The 17,543-nt window shown below is 45.3% G+C and overlaps 1 protein-coding gene across 2 annotated transcripts in view; it reads left to right on the plus strand.

Annotated features, from left to right (window-relative positions):
* Nucleotides 1-17,543, plus strand: part of LOC148022629 (uroporphyrinogen-III synthase, chloroplastic-like) — a 120,701-nt gene that overhangs the window by 23,687 nt on the left and 79,471 nt on the right. Inside the window, exon 4 of one of the 2 annotated variants that reach the window (XM_087695593.1) lies at nucleotides 1,804-1,866. The exons of the other annotated variant lie outside the window; for it this stretch is intronic. Coding sequence (XP_087551719.1) covers nucleotides 1,804-1,866 — 63 coding nt within the window. The remainder of the gene's footprint in view (nucleotides 1-1,803; nucleotides 1,867-17,543) is intronic. 2 annotated transcript variants of the gene reach the window in all.

Raw genomic sequence — 17,543 nt, forward strand, 5'->3', positions numbered from 1 at the left:
AAATTCTCTTATACTCGCTTCTCTCTTATGAAAAGAGTTGAAGCTTCCTCCTGTATCTCTTTCCACTATCAATCTTGATGATATCTAGGAATATCTCTTGATCTTACTTGCATCCAATGAAGATACATACCTTTGAAACCTTTAGTCTCACCTTCATTCTCTCTCTCTCTCTCTCTCTGTGTGTCACTTAGAATTTCTAGTTGAGTATAAGATACCTTAGTGATAGTGATTAGTGCACATTGTTACAAAAGTTATTCTTTTTTGATATAAGTCCTTATATCAGGTCGCTTTTAGCTCAATGGGTCATGCATTCTCATTGATGATGCAATTGAGCTTTATTCCTTCTTTGGCATGGATATCTTGAATCTAAGAGTTATGCCCATATGGTATACTTGATATCAATGCTTATGATAGTGCACAACATTTTCAAATTCTAAAGGTTAGGTCTAGAATATACATGTGTTAAAGACCTTTGATATCTCTGAACCACCACGGCTATTTCATGTGTATCTTGCTATTTCTTTTGATAAGACACAAGTGTGATCTTATTGTTAAAGAACAATACAAATTTTTGTTCAAATTGACTTATTAAAACCTCTCTTTTGAATAAGCATATTTACTATATTAGCCTAGTTGTACATGACTACTACACAAGGGGTCTTGTGTTTCTTCAAAAGTCTTGAAGCAAGTGAAGCATAAGATTGAATATATAACTCAATGCTTCACCTTTTTTTGAGAGAATTAAATACGTTACACTTAACTATGTCATAAGTTTGATTTTTAAAAATATTTTTTCTATTCTCTATAATTGTATACTTGTAATTAACAAAAAAAATCATGATATTTTCTTATTTGAAAGAATACGTGCTTAATTCAATTTAAAGAAAAACATGCATTCTATATTAAGCATCTACTAAAAGTCAAAATTACTTGAGGATAGAAGCAAAAGGCTCTTGTGTGTATAAGGGGACTACCTTGGCTATAGAATTTTTTCAAGAAAATTACAAAATCACTGGTTTAGTAGTCATGTACATAGCTAGGCTAGTATAGTGAGTGTGCTTGGTCAATAGAATAGAGTCTCTTGTAAGTCAATAAAACAAGATAGTACTTGGATATCTAGTGGCTAACTTACTTTTAAGGGAAACTGCCTTTCTTTTACAATAAAATCTCACTTGTATTTTATAAGAAGGGCAAGATAAATTGGGAATAGCTTGGTGATTTAGAGATATCAAAGGTTTTCAACGCATGTGTATTGATAAACCTAGCCTATATAGTCACATGGTTTGGAAAGCATTGTGCACTTATCACAAAGCACTTAATTTTGAGTTCTAGATTCATTCCATCCATGTTAAGAGCAAGAATACACACATTTGCGCCATAAATGAACACAAGACATGAGGTTGGTTGGATTAAAGGCAATTAGATGTATAAGCATTTGCATTGAGAGAGAACAAATTTTGTATTTATGAACACTAATTGCTATCGTTGGGATATCTTATAATTAGTTAAAAAGTTAATGGAGCTAGAGAGACAATGGAAGTAAGACTCGAGGGTCGTGGAGGTTATAATTTTCATTGGATGCAAGTATAGTGGAGGGGTAATCTTGAATATCGGAGAGTGATTGTGAAAGGGTTGTACGACAAGAGTTTTCATTTTTGTTCTTGAGAGGTGAGTGAGCATGAGAGGATTTAATCTAATCAAAGCATCTTTGTGGTTGCATCTTGTTAGAGATTTACTCATCCCTTGGATGGGCATAGGCATTGTATAGTTACTCTTGGGCAGATTTATGCAATTCTGGATCAGGTTGGACAGATTCATGCGGTCGCCAGCTGATTGCAGCACTTTTGGGGCAGCCTAGGCACTCGGGTAGGTGCCATGTAGCATGCAGTTGCAATTACAGTTTATTATTATGACTTCATTATCTATTTATTACAGGCGGATCGTTTTGCTGCAGTTGGTCAGTTTTTAATCGACCAACATGCATTATTTTATTGTTTTTCTTTGGCCTATTCATGGGCTGGCTGTTAACACCCAAGGTCACACATTAGTTCATACTTGGTGTGTGCAGGTGAGAGCTCTCTAGTGGATACATTTGGCAGCCCATTGTTTTTGGAAGGGCTGATTCATTGTGGACAGACTTGAAGAGGAGATTTCAGTGTGATAAAAAGGCTGCATTTTCAACATTCGATGGGGAGTTGGAGGGCTGTGCATCGACACAAGACTAAGAAGAGTGAAGGAGCATGGAAAAGGAGCAAAGTTGCTGATTTTTTGTAGGTTTTTGCTGTTCATGAAGGAGCCTTTTGCTGCAGATTTTGAGTTTTCATCGCCTCTGGCAGTAGTTGAAACAAGTGCGGGATGAGTGGAAGAAGCCTTGGCAAGTTGCGTTTTTGGAGTTATAGGGGGCTGCCCTGGTTTTTGTGCAGGTTACTCAAGTGAAAATGTCTTCTGAGCTTGATTTTCAGTTTTAGGCTATTATGGACTATAAGGTCCCTGTGTTACAAGCTCTTTCTCAAGATTAGAAGCTTGATGGGGAGAATTACTGCATTTGGTGGATTAAAATGCTTGCCATCTTGGAGTCCTATGATTTGGTGAGCTCATGTTTGAGGCCATAGACCGTCCTATAGTCCGTGATTTATCCAAGCTTTTTTTTGAAGAGAAAGTTGAGTTGGCAAAGGTACATGTATATTGGGACAAACTGAATGTTTGTGTCTAATTGTTCCTATTTCTCTCGTGCACCTCGGCCATAATAGCCTACATGGAGCATTTGACTGTTACTCGAGCCATATTACTGGATTTGGATCAATTGTACAATTGAATGACTATGATGAAGCAGGTGTCTCTAGAGATATAGATGCGAATGTGGAACCTCTCCAAGTCCTCTTCCATGCAGGAGCATGCCAATAAGCTTTGGCGATTGCAAATACAAGTCTAGAACATAGGGAAGGAGATTACTTGAGAGGACATGGCGATAACTCTTCTCTCATAGTCACCGCCCTAATTTAGTGCATTTTACTCCATCTCGATTGCTTTAGGATAGACAGACACCCTTAAGTGGAAGAAGTTGGTTTCAATGGTCTTGGATCAAGAGCAACAACTCAAAGGTTAGAATGCTTCCAAGATGTAGGCGTGAAAAGGCCAATCTTCTCAATAGAACGGAAATAACAACAACAACAAAGAAAGATGGGAAGCCCAAGCAAGACAAAACCAAGAAGTCTACTTGTCACATTTGTGGCAAGGTAGGTCATTGGAAGAAGGATTGTCCCATTTCTTGTCTTGTTCTTAATAGGGTGTTGTGCTCCCTGTCAAGAATGAGACATCCTTGTCCCGTTCTTGATAGGGGTTTACATTTCCCGTCAGAAACATGATAGGAAACATCCCACCTAGCAAGGACGTGATTTAGGACAGATTTCGGGCTCGGACAACATTTTGTCGTCCTAGGGGGCTTTGTGGCTGTTTCTTGTCTTTATGGATCCAACAAAGGCAACGAGTTTGTCTCCAATGAGCTAGCCATGTTTTGTGCAAATCATGGCACTCACTAGGAGTTTGCCAACACGAACACACCTCGGGAGAATGACATATTGGAGTGGAAGAATCGTAATGTGATCGGGATGGCGTGGACTATGAAGGAGCATCGATAGATACCACAATGCCTATGGATTGAAGTAGAGGCCATTGTTGTCGACATCCTTAGTCGATCACCTACATTGGCCGTGGTTGGTTTATATCTTTTGAGGCTTACTTATAACAGAGTGCATTGGAAAGAGGAAAGTGAACATGGAGACAAGGAGATGAAGAGAGAATGCATGCAAGGGAAGGAACAATGTGATTGCAATGGTTGAATGTACAAGGTTGTAATAGTTAGTCCCAACACAAAACTCTACGTATTTGTGTGGGTGCCTAATAATAGCAAGAGGATGAGAAAATGAGGAGGGCTAGTGGATCACGAAGGATTAACGATGGATAATGAGATTGGGCCAAACCCAAAATAGGGCGCCCAAGACAGCAAAAAGTGCCCAAAAAGAAAAGCACCAATGTGCTTGCCCTCTATCTTAAGTGTCGAAAACACATAAAATGATAGACAAAAACAATGTTTGTGCTCCTAATGTCCTCGTTTGCTCATAGATAGGAGATGACCACACAAGGCGCAAATGATTGCTAATCTTACTTTGGTCTCAAACTGGATGTGTCTTATATTAGGGTGTTTGGGTGTAATGCCTATGTTGATGTTTCAAAGAAAGAGAGGGAAATTCAAGTCGGCTTCCAAAAGTTAAGTATTCATGGATTATAGTTTGCATTCATGGGGATATAGGCTTTATGATCTCGTTTCGCGGGAGGTATACATGAGTCAAGATGTTTAGTTGATGGATTTTTTAGCCTTGTTGAGAGGGGTGATGAGCATTTCATCCTTGGAGATTTGGGTTACAATTGGACATATGAGGTGGTGCCTTTGGAGCCTATGCCTCTTGAGGCTCCATAATTAGTGGAGAAGGAGATTGCTTCACCACTGGATTTACTTGTTGAGTCTGCACTGGTGGATGTTCCAGAGACTTCATTAGAAGTAGAGTGATGTGGGGACTACATGTCTCTTCCTTGTTGGGTATGTAATACACTTCGTGATGCAGAGATTGAGGGACTTCCTAAGGAATAGTAGCCCCCACAGGATGACCTATGGCGATCTTGGAGGAACCAAACATATTCCACCGAGCTTGGTTGTACTAGTTATTGTTTGATGACTCATGTGATGCAAGATTGAGAGTCCACCTCCATGAAGGAGGCTTTGTAGTCACATCATTGGAAGAAGGCTATGGAGCAGGAGTTGGAGGGTATTGAGTGGAATGGCACTTGGGATCTTGTGCCACTACCCATTCATAGGAAGGCAATTGAAGTCAAGTGGGTCTTTAGGACCAAATACCATAGTGATGGGCCATAACACTCCAGATAAGCACAAGACATAGTTTGTTCTAAAGGGTTCACGTAGCGGCTTGGAGTGGATTTCCATGATATCTTTGCACCTACAGCTTGAATGGTTGCCATTAGGGTTGTTCTTGCCTTGGCTAGCCATAGGAAATGACCGATTTATCAGTTGGATGTGAAGTTTGCCTTCCTTAATGGTGATCTGAAGGAGGAGATCTATATTGAGCAGCCTCCTGACTTTTCCTCATCAAATGGCAAAGATTACATGTTGAAGAAGGCACTTTATAGCCTCAAACAGGCTCTACGTGCTTTGAACGAGAGGATATTTGTTCCTTCTAGGGAAGTTAAGGTATCAATGTTCCTTAGCTGATCCCTAGTTATACGCCCATACTTTAGCTAGAGGGCACGTGTTGTTCATGCTTCACGTGGACGATCTCATTTTGACAAGTGACCATGCCCACAAGGTCAAATGGACAAAGGAGGCACTACATGAGATGTTCAAGATGACGGATATGGGACTTCACTTCTTTCTAGGTCATGAGATTTGGCAGACTTTGAGGGTGATCATCATCTCCCAACAACGGTATGTGCAGGAGCTTTTGACCTCTTTTGAGATGGAAAGGTAGGCCTCTTTCTACTCCACTGGTTCCAAACTGGAAGGCTGCAGTCCATGGAGACTCATCACCGGCAGCACACACTACCCGCTATAGGTAGTTGATTGGGTTGTTGATATTGTTAGAGATTAGTCATCCCCTAAACTAGCATTCTTAGGTCAGAGTTGGTGCAGTCAATTCTCTTGCGCAGAGTTACGCATTTTTCTTGTCAGTTTTGGGCACTTTCAGGAGTCACTAGATGGATTTACCATTTCTCAGGCAAGTCAGTCAGGCAAACAGCTGTGCCACATGGCAGCTAGACCTGATCGCCAAGTATTTTATGATAATTTTTATTCGGTAGCATTTATGACCAGGTCAGCTAGTTTTTCTGGCCGCCCTGATTCGTTTATGCATTGTTTCGTGCTATTTATTGCTTGGTGGCAGCCTGCCTTCATCACTTGTGTTTTCAAGTGGTGGAGAGAGAGATCAGCTGGAGGAGATACTTTGACAACCCATTTGTGTAACTGCCTTTTTTAGATTTCTGCATTCTTTTGTCTCTTTTCTCTCTCCCTCTTCTTATGTGCATTGTCTTTCAATTTTGTCCATTACACTTCCACATTCGTTGCACTCTAACATGGTCACATTGGGACAAATTGAAGGTCCGCATCAAATTTTTCCTCTTTCTCTCTTGCACTCCAGCTTTTCATTGCTCACATTGAGCACTTGACTGTAGTTCGGGAGATATGGTTGGAGTGAGATCAAATGTACAATTATACGAGCGTGATGAAGTGGGTGTCCTTGGAGGTTTAGATGAGGACTTAGAGTCCTAACAAGTCTTTTGCTATGTTGGAGCATGTCAATAAGCTTCTGCAATTGTAGATGTAGGTCCAGAATGCAGGCAAGGCAATTACCTTGGAGGACATGGTGATAACTCTTCTCTCTCAATCATCGCCTTGATTTAGTGCATTTTATTCCGCCTTGATTGCTTCAGGGTGGACAAAGACCCTTAAGTGGAAGGAGTTGGTTTTGATGGTCTTGGACCAAGAGGAACAACTCAAAGGTTAGAACGCTTCCAAGACCAAGGCTTTGATTGGCTAGTCTTCCTAGTAGAAGAAGAAGAAGAAGGAGGAGGAGGAGGATGAGAAGTCCAAACAAGACAAAGTCAAGGAGTCTACTTACCACATACGTGGCAAGACATGTCATTGGAAGAAAGATTGCCTCAACAAGGACAAGAAGGACCGTGAGAAAGAGAATACTATAAAGGACTCAGGAGCGGTGCCTACTCCTTCATCGGCCGCCTTCCTCCATTTGGAGGTGATTGCCTTCCTTCATTTAGAGGTGATAGAGAATGTTCCTCTGATGGCATTAATATAGTGATGATGGCCCCATAGTCTTGTGAGTGGCTTGTGGAAAGTGGGGTTTCATGCCACATGACTCCTTCTGATGGTACTGCCCATATGCATCCGATGCATGGGCAAATTCTCATAGTGACAGTTCTTTGGTCCCGATCAAAGGCAAGGGTGATGTGCAGTTGATTCCAGATGGGCAAGGCAATGTCCACACATTAGAGGTGCTCTATGTAGTGGGTCTAGCGTATTATCTATTTTCAGTGAGCAAGATTTGTGCTCTTGGTTTGATAATCGAGTTTAATAAGGACTTTTTTCGAGTTCTTGATGGAGTGTTTGGACAAGTTCTTTGTGTAGGACATGAGAAAAATGGAGTCATATAAGATGTGGTCTTCTGCATTTTCTTCTCTTATTCTTTCTTCACAAACTCAAATTGAGCTTTGACATGCTCGGTTTGGCCACCTCAACTATAAGTACCTTCGAAAGGCAGCTTGTGGCTTGCTAGTGCGTGGATTGCCAGAGATTGGGGTGAGCCATCCACCAAGTGTATCTTGCATTCCTGGCAAGCAACATAGAGATGCTATTTCTAGCAAGGCTTCCCAATGGGCTAAGGATCCCTTGGAGCTTGTTTCAACTAAGTTATGTGGACTAAGGAGGATGGAGTCCCTTAAGGAGAGTTTCTATTTAATGCCAAGTGTTGATGATTTTAGTAGGATTTCATAGGTGTATTTCTTGGCATTGAAATTTGAAGCATTCTCACATTTTAAGGATTGTTCGATCTTTGAAGAAAACATGTATGGTAGGAAACTCAAGACTCTTTGTTTTGACAAGGGAGGGGAGTTTGTCTCCCAAGAGCTAACTTAGTTTTGTGTAGATTGTGGCATTCACTAGGAGCTTGCTAATCTGAATATCCCTTAGGAAAATGGCATATTGGAGCAGAAGAATCGCAGTGTGATCGAGATGGGGTGGACTATGATGGAGCATTGGTAGACACCTCAATGTTTATGGGCCGAAGTAGTGTCCATCGTTGTTCACATCCTTAATCGATCCCCTACATCGGCTTGGTTGGTATGACATATTTTGAGGCTCTTTTTTATCAAAAGTTGGATGTTTCTCATTTCAAGGTGTTTGGTTGTGATACCTATGTTCACATTCCAAAGAAGAAAAGGGACAAGTTTGAGCTGGCTTTCAAGAAACAGGTATTCATGGGGGTATAGCTCGCGGTCCCAAGGATATAGGCTTTATCATTCCTCTTCCTAGGAGGTGTACACGAGTTGAGATGTTTGGTTCGTGGAGTGTCCATCTATAGAGGGGGGGGTATTGAGCATCCCGTTCTCAGAGATTTAGGTGACAATTCGGCGTTTGCTCCAGTGCTTGCTTATTGAGGCTTCGCCCTCAATGGAGGAGGAGATTGCTTTACCATTGGATTCCCTTGTTGAGTCTGCCCCACTGGATATTTGAGAGATGTTGGTAGAGGCAGAGCGGCAAGGGGAGTATCGGTCTCCTCATCAGGCTTGTGATACGCTTCGTGCCTCAGGGATTGAGGGAGTCCCTGTGGAGTGGTAGTCGTAGGATGGTCCACGGTGTTCTTGGAGGAACTAGGCACATTCCATTGAGCTTCTCACATAGCTTACCTCTCATTTGAATTGAAGGGAAAAAGACTGGTCACTCGTCCCACCTTCTGTCTCACACTTTGTGGATGAATATAGAGGACAATCCATACTCACATCCCCATCTTGCTAAGATGAAAGCAAACATGACTCTCAATTGGTTATCGATGAAGATGAGCTTCAGCTTGTCAATATTGTCAAACATTGGCTAAAGAAGAGGTGTACCCAAAGAGGTAGTTGATAAGACACTTGGAATCTTGTTCCTAGGCCTGTTCATAGGAAGGTGATTGGACTCAAATGGGTCTTTAAGACCAAATACCACAATGATGGCACTTTGGATAAGCACAAGGCGCGGCTCGTTGCAAAGGGCTTCACAGAGGCCAAGTGTGGATTTTCATGACATCTTTGGACCTACAGCTCATATAGCTTACCATTAGAGCTGTTCTTACCTTAGCTAACCATAGGAGATGACTAGCTTATCATCTTGATGTGAAGTCTATCTTCTTGAATGGTGATTTGAAGGAGATGATCTATGTTGAGCAGTCTCTTGCATTTTCCTCATCGGATGGACAAGTGTATAAGTTAAAGAAGGCCCTTTATGGCCTCAAATAGGGTCCACGTGCTTGGAATGACAAGATAAGACTTGTTCCTCTAAGGAAAGTTAGGGTATTGATGTTTCTCTTCCTATCCTCAGGTACATGTCAACATCTTAGCTAGAGGGCACACGATGTTCATGCTTTATGTGGATGATCTCATCTTGACAGGTGACTGTGAGAGTGCGCAACGGAAGAAGAACATGAACACAGAGGAGAGGAGAGAGAAAGCAGAGAATGAAGGAAGAAAGTCTGCACTGACTGAGATGAATGCTGAATACACTGGAATGGACAGAACAGTCCCTGCACGCAGCCCGGAGCGTCAATGAGGGAACCAGGACAGACTAGAAGCAGTGGCAGCACCAATGCCGGAGACGGAGACGGAGGGAGCAGTGCTGTACCTGCAGAGAGCAATGCTGGACTGACTGGGGGGGCTGATATAAATAGCCCCCAGGCCAGCAAACTGGCCGACCAGCCAAACTGGCCGACCAGCCAGATCTGGCCGATTATGGCCAGATCTGGCCGACTGCCCAGAAAAATGGGCAGTCAGCACAAAAACAGCCCAGTTTGGGCTGGAACAAACCCAGGGCTGCATGCTGACTAGAGCAGCCACAAAAATGTCCTGACAGAGCTCCTCTGTCTCCTGTCAGACTCTAACAGGAGCTCACAACCAGGAGATGACAGACTGAGACTGAAGAAGAGCAGGCTAACACCCCCTCTCAACTCTTGGGAGTGTCTGAAGACCCAAGAACCGCATGTGATGAAGCAAAGAAGCCTGAGGCAAGGGCTTCGTAAAGAGATCAGCTGCATTGGCCGCTGTAGGACAATAGACCACCACCAGCTCCGAATCCACAATCCGCTCTCGAACATAGTGATACTGAACCTCAATGTGCTTCGTACGAGCATGGAACACCGGGTTCTTAGCCAGAGCAAGAGCACTCTGGTTATCCACGCGCAGCTCCGTAGGTCCGGTTTGGGAAAAGCCAATCTCCGCGAGTAAGCGACGGAGCCAAACTGCCTCCATAGCGGTCGAACATAGGGCCCGATACTCAGCCTCTGTAGAAGAAAGTGCCACAGTAGGCTGCTTCTTGCTGCTCCAAGAGACAGCACCAGATCCAAGGGTGAAAGCATAACCGGTAGTGGATCGTCTCGAATCCACATCACCTGCCCAATCAGAATCACTCCATCCAGAAAGGGTAATCCCATCTCCATACAGGATCCCAAAGGATCGAGTCCCCTGCAAATAGCGAAGAACCCGCAAGGCCGCCTGCCAGTGATCCTGGGTAGGAGTCTGCATAAAAGAAGACAATAAAGCCACCGCAAAAGAGATATCCGGCCGAGTGTGAAGCAGCCAGATAAGAGAGCCGACAAGGCACCTGTAACGGGTGGGATCTGTAAGAGGAACTCCAGCTGTCAAAAGCTTGGACTTAGGGTCCATGGGGCATGAGATAGGCTGACACTCAGCCATATCAAACTCCGAAAGAAGCTCGGAGATGTACCTGTGCTGCGAGATAAAAATGCCCTGTGCCATCTGATAGATCTCCAGACCTAGAAAGAAGTGAAGGATCCCTAGATCCGTCATGTCAAACTCCTGTTGAAGAATGGACCGTGTATGCTCCACCTGCTGAGTGTCGCTCCCTGTAATGATAAGATCATCCACATACAAGATAAGGAACACCGAAAGAGAATCCACAACCCGTAAGTAGAGGTTGGGATCATAAGCGGAGCGCGCAAAGCCACTTTGAAGAAAGAAGCGGTCAATCCGCTGGTACCAAGCACGAGGAGCCTGCTTTAGGCCATAAAGAGCCTTCCGCAGCCTGTAGACATGATCCTCCTTCCCCTGCACAAGAAAACCAGGAGGCTGTGAAACATAAATCTCCTCCTCAAGAACGCCATTCAGAAAAGCAGACTTGACGTCCATCTGATAGACAGGCCAACGGTGGTGAGCAGCAAGAGCCAAAAGAACTCGGATGGTGGACATCCTAGCTGTAGGAGCAAAAGTCTCAAAGTAATCCAACCCTGCATGCTGGGCAAAACCCTTGGCAACAAGCCTAGCTTTATGCTTGTCCAAGGAGCCATCTGCAAGATATTTGGTCTTAAAGACCCATTTCACACCAATCACCTTCCGTTTCGCGGGACGCGGTTCTAGCTCCCACGTATGGTTTCGCTCGATGGAGTCGAGCTCGGCCTGCATAGCCTGTCTCCAAATATCTTGTGCAAGAGCCTCCTCCATAGTGGAAGGCTCGGAATCCTGAAGAATCTGTGACATAAGAGCATAGTTCACACATAGTGAACTGTCCCGCTGGGCCTGTAAACGGGCTGATCGACATGGACCTGGAGAAGAAGCAGGAAAGTGAGTAACACCTGAATCTTGCATGAGCCGGCGATACCATAAAGGAATCTTGAGAGACTCCGGCGACTGTGAGGGAGACCGGGGGGCCTCTGGAACCTGTAAAGCACCCAAATCGGAGAGGGACTCCCCCTCACCGAGTGAAGGTAGATCCTCCGCATCTGAAGAAGGCTGTACATCCCGTGAAGATCCCGAAGTGGCGGTAGTAGAGCTCGTAGAAGACGAAGGCACATCCACCAAAGGGGAAAGGGAAGCCGAAGGAGGAGGAATAGGGGGGGTGCTAAGGGGCATCTTGGAAGGAAGTGAAGGGAGAGAAGGTGGGGGGGGGGGGTCCGTCGATGATGAAGAAACATCTGTAATAGAACCATCAATCGGATCCTCAGAGGCCGAAGCCTCATCAAAGATCACATCCCTGCTCACCTCAACCGTCCGCGTTGTCGGGTCATAGAGCCGATATCCCTTCGTGGTCGTGCTATAACCAACGAAGATAAGCTTTCTCGACTTAGAGTCGAACTTCGTCTTCCTCTTCTTCTTGTCCACATGGACAAAAGCATCGCACCCAAAGATGCGAAAATGGGACACGGAAGGCTTCTTCCCAAAGAAAGCCTCATACGGAGTCATGTCCTGTAATGCCGAAGTTGGAGAGCGGTTGCGTATATGCACCGCTGTAGCCACCGCCTCACCCCAAAGGAAATGAGGAAGACTCCTATGCTCCAGCATAGATCGGGCCATCTCAATCATGGTCCGATTCGCACGCTCCACCACACCATTCTCTGATGGTGTGTTCGGATGGGAATACTCCACCCGAATACCATGATCCCTGCAAAACTGAGAGAAAAGATGAGAAGTAAACTCTCCACTGTGATCAGCCCGAACACCACGAACCTTGGAAGTTGTTTGGGTCTCCACAAACACCTGCCACTCATAGAAACGGGAGTACGCCTCGCTCTTGTACTCCAAGAAATAAGACCACACATAACGACTAAAGTCGTCCACAATCAGCATCAAATACTTGGCCTTCCCAAGGGAGGCCGTGCCCATAGGTCCGCAAAGGTCGGTATGAACCAACTCAAGCGGAGAAGTAGCCCGCCTAGAAGCAACCTGCGGGTGAGGTTGCCGGTGCTGCTTGCCCCTCAAGCAGCTAGGGCACAAAGTGTGAAGAGGAGGGAAATCAGGAAGTCCCTCCACCATCTTCCTCCTAGAAGCCCGGCGAAGAGAATCGAGGTTCAAATGACCATACTGAGCATGCCAAAGCAGCCCAAGCTCATGGGAAGTCCGCGCAGCCAAGGCTGTGAGCGTATAAAGCCCACCCTCCTGTGTACCTGTCCAAAGAGCATCACCTGTAGAAGCATCCTCCACTGTGACTGCATCCTGTGTAAAAATGACTCGGGTACCTAACTGAGTAAGACCATGCACAGATAATAGGTTAAAACCCAAATCAGGCACATAGAGAACTTTGGCGGAGGAAGACCGCCTGTCAGAAAACATAGGTAAAGTCCCCACTCCTTGAACAGGAACTGTAGAATTGTCACCAATGGTGACTGTACCCCCTCTGGAACGAAGGTCCTGAAGCCAATCCTGACGGAAGGTCATATGTGAAGATGCTCCACTATCGACGAGCCAAGGCTTCTCCTGTGTGGTAGAAGCTAGGGCAGTGTCTTCCTCAACAAAGAGATGCACAAACGCAGATTCTGTTGTGGCTGGGGCCGCCTTCGAGTCCTTCTCCTTAGGCTTCAAATGGGGATACTTCTGCCAACACTTCTCCTCGGGATGAGTGCCCTTCCCACAATGGGGACACTTGGGCTTCTTCTCCTTCACATCCTTCTTGTCCTCCTCCTTGTCCGTTGCCTTCTCCTTCTTTTGTTTCTTCTTCTTGCCGCCACCTGTGCCGGCCGTAAATGCCTTGGTGGAGCCACTGGCTCCCACCTCTTTGAGTCGCTCGTCATGCTCCAAGACAAGCGGGGAAAGCTCCTCCCATAGGAGTGTCTCACGGGTCCTCGAAGTGATGAGGCTGGTGTAGAAGACATCATAACGGGGTGATGGCAGCCGAGTCAACAGAATCATCGCCATATCCTCAGACGATATCAGACGACCAAGAGAGGCTAGCTCGCCTCGCATATCCTCCATCTTCGTGATGTGCTCCTTCATGGAAGAAGAACCATCAAGACTTAGCATCCGCAACTTCTTCTCTAGGGAAATCTTGTGGGCAAATGTCTTGTGCTGATACAAAGACGCAAGCTTTGTCCATACTTCCGCCGCGGTCTTTAACCTGTGAACATGTACAAGAACAGAATCATGGAGACTCATAAAAAGAAAGGAACGGCCTCGAGAGTTGAGCCTATCCCATAAGGCTGCACGGTCCATAGAGGTGCCATCGGACGAATCCACGGGGGGTCGGTCGATGGGCGAAGAAACAAGCTCCCAAAGGTCAAATGTATCGAGGATGCAAGCCACCTTGCATGACCATAGGGAGTAGTTGGAACCATCCAACTTATCTTCCTTCGGAAAGGAAGGGAGAATCGGCACCTGGATAGAGGGAATCAAGGAAGGCATCCGCACATTTGAGGCAGTCTTCACAGAAGAAACCTTCGCAGTAGATGGAACCCTCTGAGATGCATGGACTGAAGAAGGACGAGTGCGAGGAGGTTCTTCCCGATGTCGAACTTCACGATAATCCCGTCTCCGCTCAGAGGAATGATGAGAAAGAAGCTCATCCTCTGAGTCTTCAAAGCTTGAAAACTGGTAAGACATCTTCCAATCTGCAAAATACCAAAGAAAGTTGTGCCGCTGTCGAAATAGGACCAGCAATGTGGTCACCAACCACCAAGACGCAGGCAGAGAGTGCCTACAAACTCCTAGATCTGCAAAACGCAAAGAGATCTGATGTCGAACACCAGAAAAGAGACCACCAGCACCAGGAAACAGCCCGGACAGAGGTCGCCAGCAGGAAAGGAGCAGCCTGGGGTGGAAGCGACCTGCAGAGCAGCAAAATGCAGCCTGTAGGGAGGTCGCCCAGCAGCAGGAGAGGCCGCCTGGCTGCAAACGCAGGGTTGCTGCGTCGCTGGATGACGTGGCAGCCTCTGCAGGCAGCGTAGACAGCAAACACAGGCTAAATAGCCTCCTGATGCAGTCGCCTGGCTGTGATGGATCTGTTGGCAGCCTCCTGAAGCAGTCGTCTGGCTGTTGTGGATCTGTTGGCAGCAGCAGTAAGGTATATCTCTCCTGAAGGTATGTCCTCCGTGCTCTCAATCAGGCGATGATACCATGTGAGAGTGCGCAACGGAAGAAGAACATGAACACAGAGGAGAGGAGAGAGAAAGCAGAGAATGAAGGAAGAAAGTCTGCACTGACTGAGATGAATGCTGAATACACTGGAATGGACAGAATAGTCCCTGCACGCAGCCCGGAGCATCAGTGAGGGAACCAGGACAGACTAGAAGCAGTGGCAGCACCAATGCCGGAGACGGAGACGGAGGGAGCAGTGCTGTACCTGCAGAGAGCAATGCTGGACTGACTGGGGGGGCTGATATAAATAGCCCCCAGGCCAGCAAACTGGCCGACCAGCCAAACTGGCCGACCTGGCCAGATTTGGCCGACCAGCCAGATCTGGCCGACTATGGCCAGATCTGGCCGACTGCCCAGAAAAATGGGCAGTCAGCACAAAAACAGCCCAGTTTGGGCTGGAACAAACCCAGGGCTGCATGCTGACTAGAGCAGCCACAAAAATGTCCTGACAGAGCTCTTCTGTCTCCTGTCAGACTCTGACAGGAGCTCACAACCAGGAGATGACAGACTGAGACTGAAGAAGAGCAGGCTAACAGTGACCAGCCAAGAAGGTCAAGCAGACGAAGGAGTCACTATACGAGGTGTTCGAGATAACGGATATAGGCATTGTCCATTTCTTTTCAGGTCATGAGTTTGGCATTACTCTGAGGTGGATTTTAATCTCCCAAGAGTGGTATGTGTAGGAGCTTTTGGCCATTTTACTCCTATGGATCCGAACTAGAAGGCTATCGCCCATGCAGATTCAACAACGGCGGATACTTCCCGCTACCGGTTGTTGATTGGGTTTTAACACTTGGGTTGACTTGTGTTTTCTTGTCAGTTTGTTGGCCGGGTTCATGAGTGAACCCAAGGTGGTTAATTGGCAGGTTGCTATGAGGATTTTGTGGTTCCAAAGGGGGACTCTTGATCTTGGTATTCATTATCCACAGGTTTTGGAGATTCGGCTTTGGTTCTTACAAGCTGGACAGATTCAAATTGGGTCACAAATGTTGACCAAGGGAGGTCAACTATAGGATATTGCTTTACTTTGGGTGCAGGTGTTATCTTGTGGAGTAGCAAGAAGCAAGCCACAATTGCCGTTTCTCCTACAGAGGCAGAGTATAGAGCGGCGTCTTTGACAATATGTGAGCTAGTGTGGCTTTGGAGGTTACTAGGAAGCTTGGCTGTTCGTAGACAGGTCCTATGTCCCTTCATTGCGACAATGAGAATTGCATTGCTTTGGCATAGAACCTTGTGTTTCATACTAGGTCAAAGCACATTTAGATAGAGTACCATTTCATTTGAGAGAAGATCTTAGATGAGACTATTGATGTGGTTTACTACAAGACAAGACAATCTGGAAGATTTGTTTATGAAGGTGCTTCCTTAGGTTGTTGTCCGATAGTACTCCAGATCCGTGAGCCTTATGTCGCATCTAGGAACTGTTGGAAAATGGCAGCCAGCTATGGAGAGAGAAGAGAGACAATGACAACAAGAGAGTGAGCTGAAGCAAAAATAGTAGAGTGTATTTGCTAGAATGAAAGATAGAGTGAAAGTACAACTTATGTTTAGGTCAAGGGTCGACCTAACCAGTCTTCCACCAACTAACTAGAGTTAGGTTTATTTTACTCTAGAGCCTAGTGTCACTTCTTTAAGTTTCTAAGACACAAGGTGTATACACCTTACATTTACACTTTAATAAGTGCCCACATGACACAAATTACATTGGGCACTGTCCATAGAATCGGCAAATCCTAACAGCCCCCTGCAATGCCAATGTGATGAAGTACAAGGATGATCAATCATCAAAGGGCAACAAGTTTAAGGACTTTGGAAAAGCCTCAAACTTCTCGTGTGGTAGTGCCTCGGTGAAAATGTTTGTAACATTTTTCTGTGTGGATACATACATCAAGCTGATCTCTCTTGAATAGCATCTCTCTCTGACATAATGGTAATGCACTTCTATGTTTCGTGAGCATGAAACACAAGATTTCGTGCTAGTGCAATAGCACTCTGTCTATTAGAGAGAATGGGTGTAGGACCCTCCGGCCTCCAATAGTAAATGTAGATCAGCCAACAATCTGTGCAACCATACACATTCCACTGTTGCTATGAAGGCTGCCCTGTACTCAACCTCACAAGACGAGATAGTCACTGTAGGCTGTTAACTTGCTTAGCCATGAAATGCATGAACGACCTAGAGAGAAAAACAATGTCCACTAGTAGACTGCCTAGTGTTTGCATCACCAGCCCAATCTGAATCATTGTAAGCGTGTAAGTGCAAGTCTCCCCCCCCTAGGAAATAATAATGCATGTGACTGAGTACCTTGCAAATATCTGAAGATCCGCTTAACAGCTTGTCAATGTATGGTCCATGGGCTATGCATATACTTGCTTACCTGAGATACTAGATACTGAATGTCAGGGGGTGTGTTGCAAAGATAAATAAAACAGCCAACAGCTTGGCTGTAAATTGCAACGTTAGACATCTCTTCACCATCATGTATAGACAGCTTTAAGCTTGGCTCCATAGGAGTGCACATAGGTTTGCAATCTTGCATAATAAACCTATATAACAGCTTATCCACATATTGTGACTCTGAAATGATGATACCGTGCTGATTTTGGGTGAATTGAATCCCCAAATAATAGTGTAGGCAGCCCATATTTGACATAGCAAATGCATGTTTTAATTCAGCTTTAAAATCTGCAATTTTTTCTTCTGCAGGTCTAGTGAGCAGCATGTTATCTACATAAAGAATGATAATCAGCAAGTCCCCCCCCTCATTCTTGATGTATATCGTGGGAGCAATTGAACTATTTTTGAACCCTTTGCTAGCCAAATAAGCATCAATTTTGAAGTACCATGGATG

Source organism: Lygodium microphyllum, chromosome 16, assembly GCF_053477565.2.
Source record: "Lygodium microphyllum isolate KBCC chromosome 16, Lygodium_microphyllum_v1.1.10, whole genome shotgun sequence".
Classification (NCBI taxonomy): Eukaryota; Viridiplantae; Streptophyta; class Polypodiopsida; order Schizaeales; family Lygodiaceae; genus Lygodium; species Lygodium microphyllum.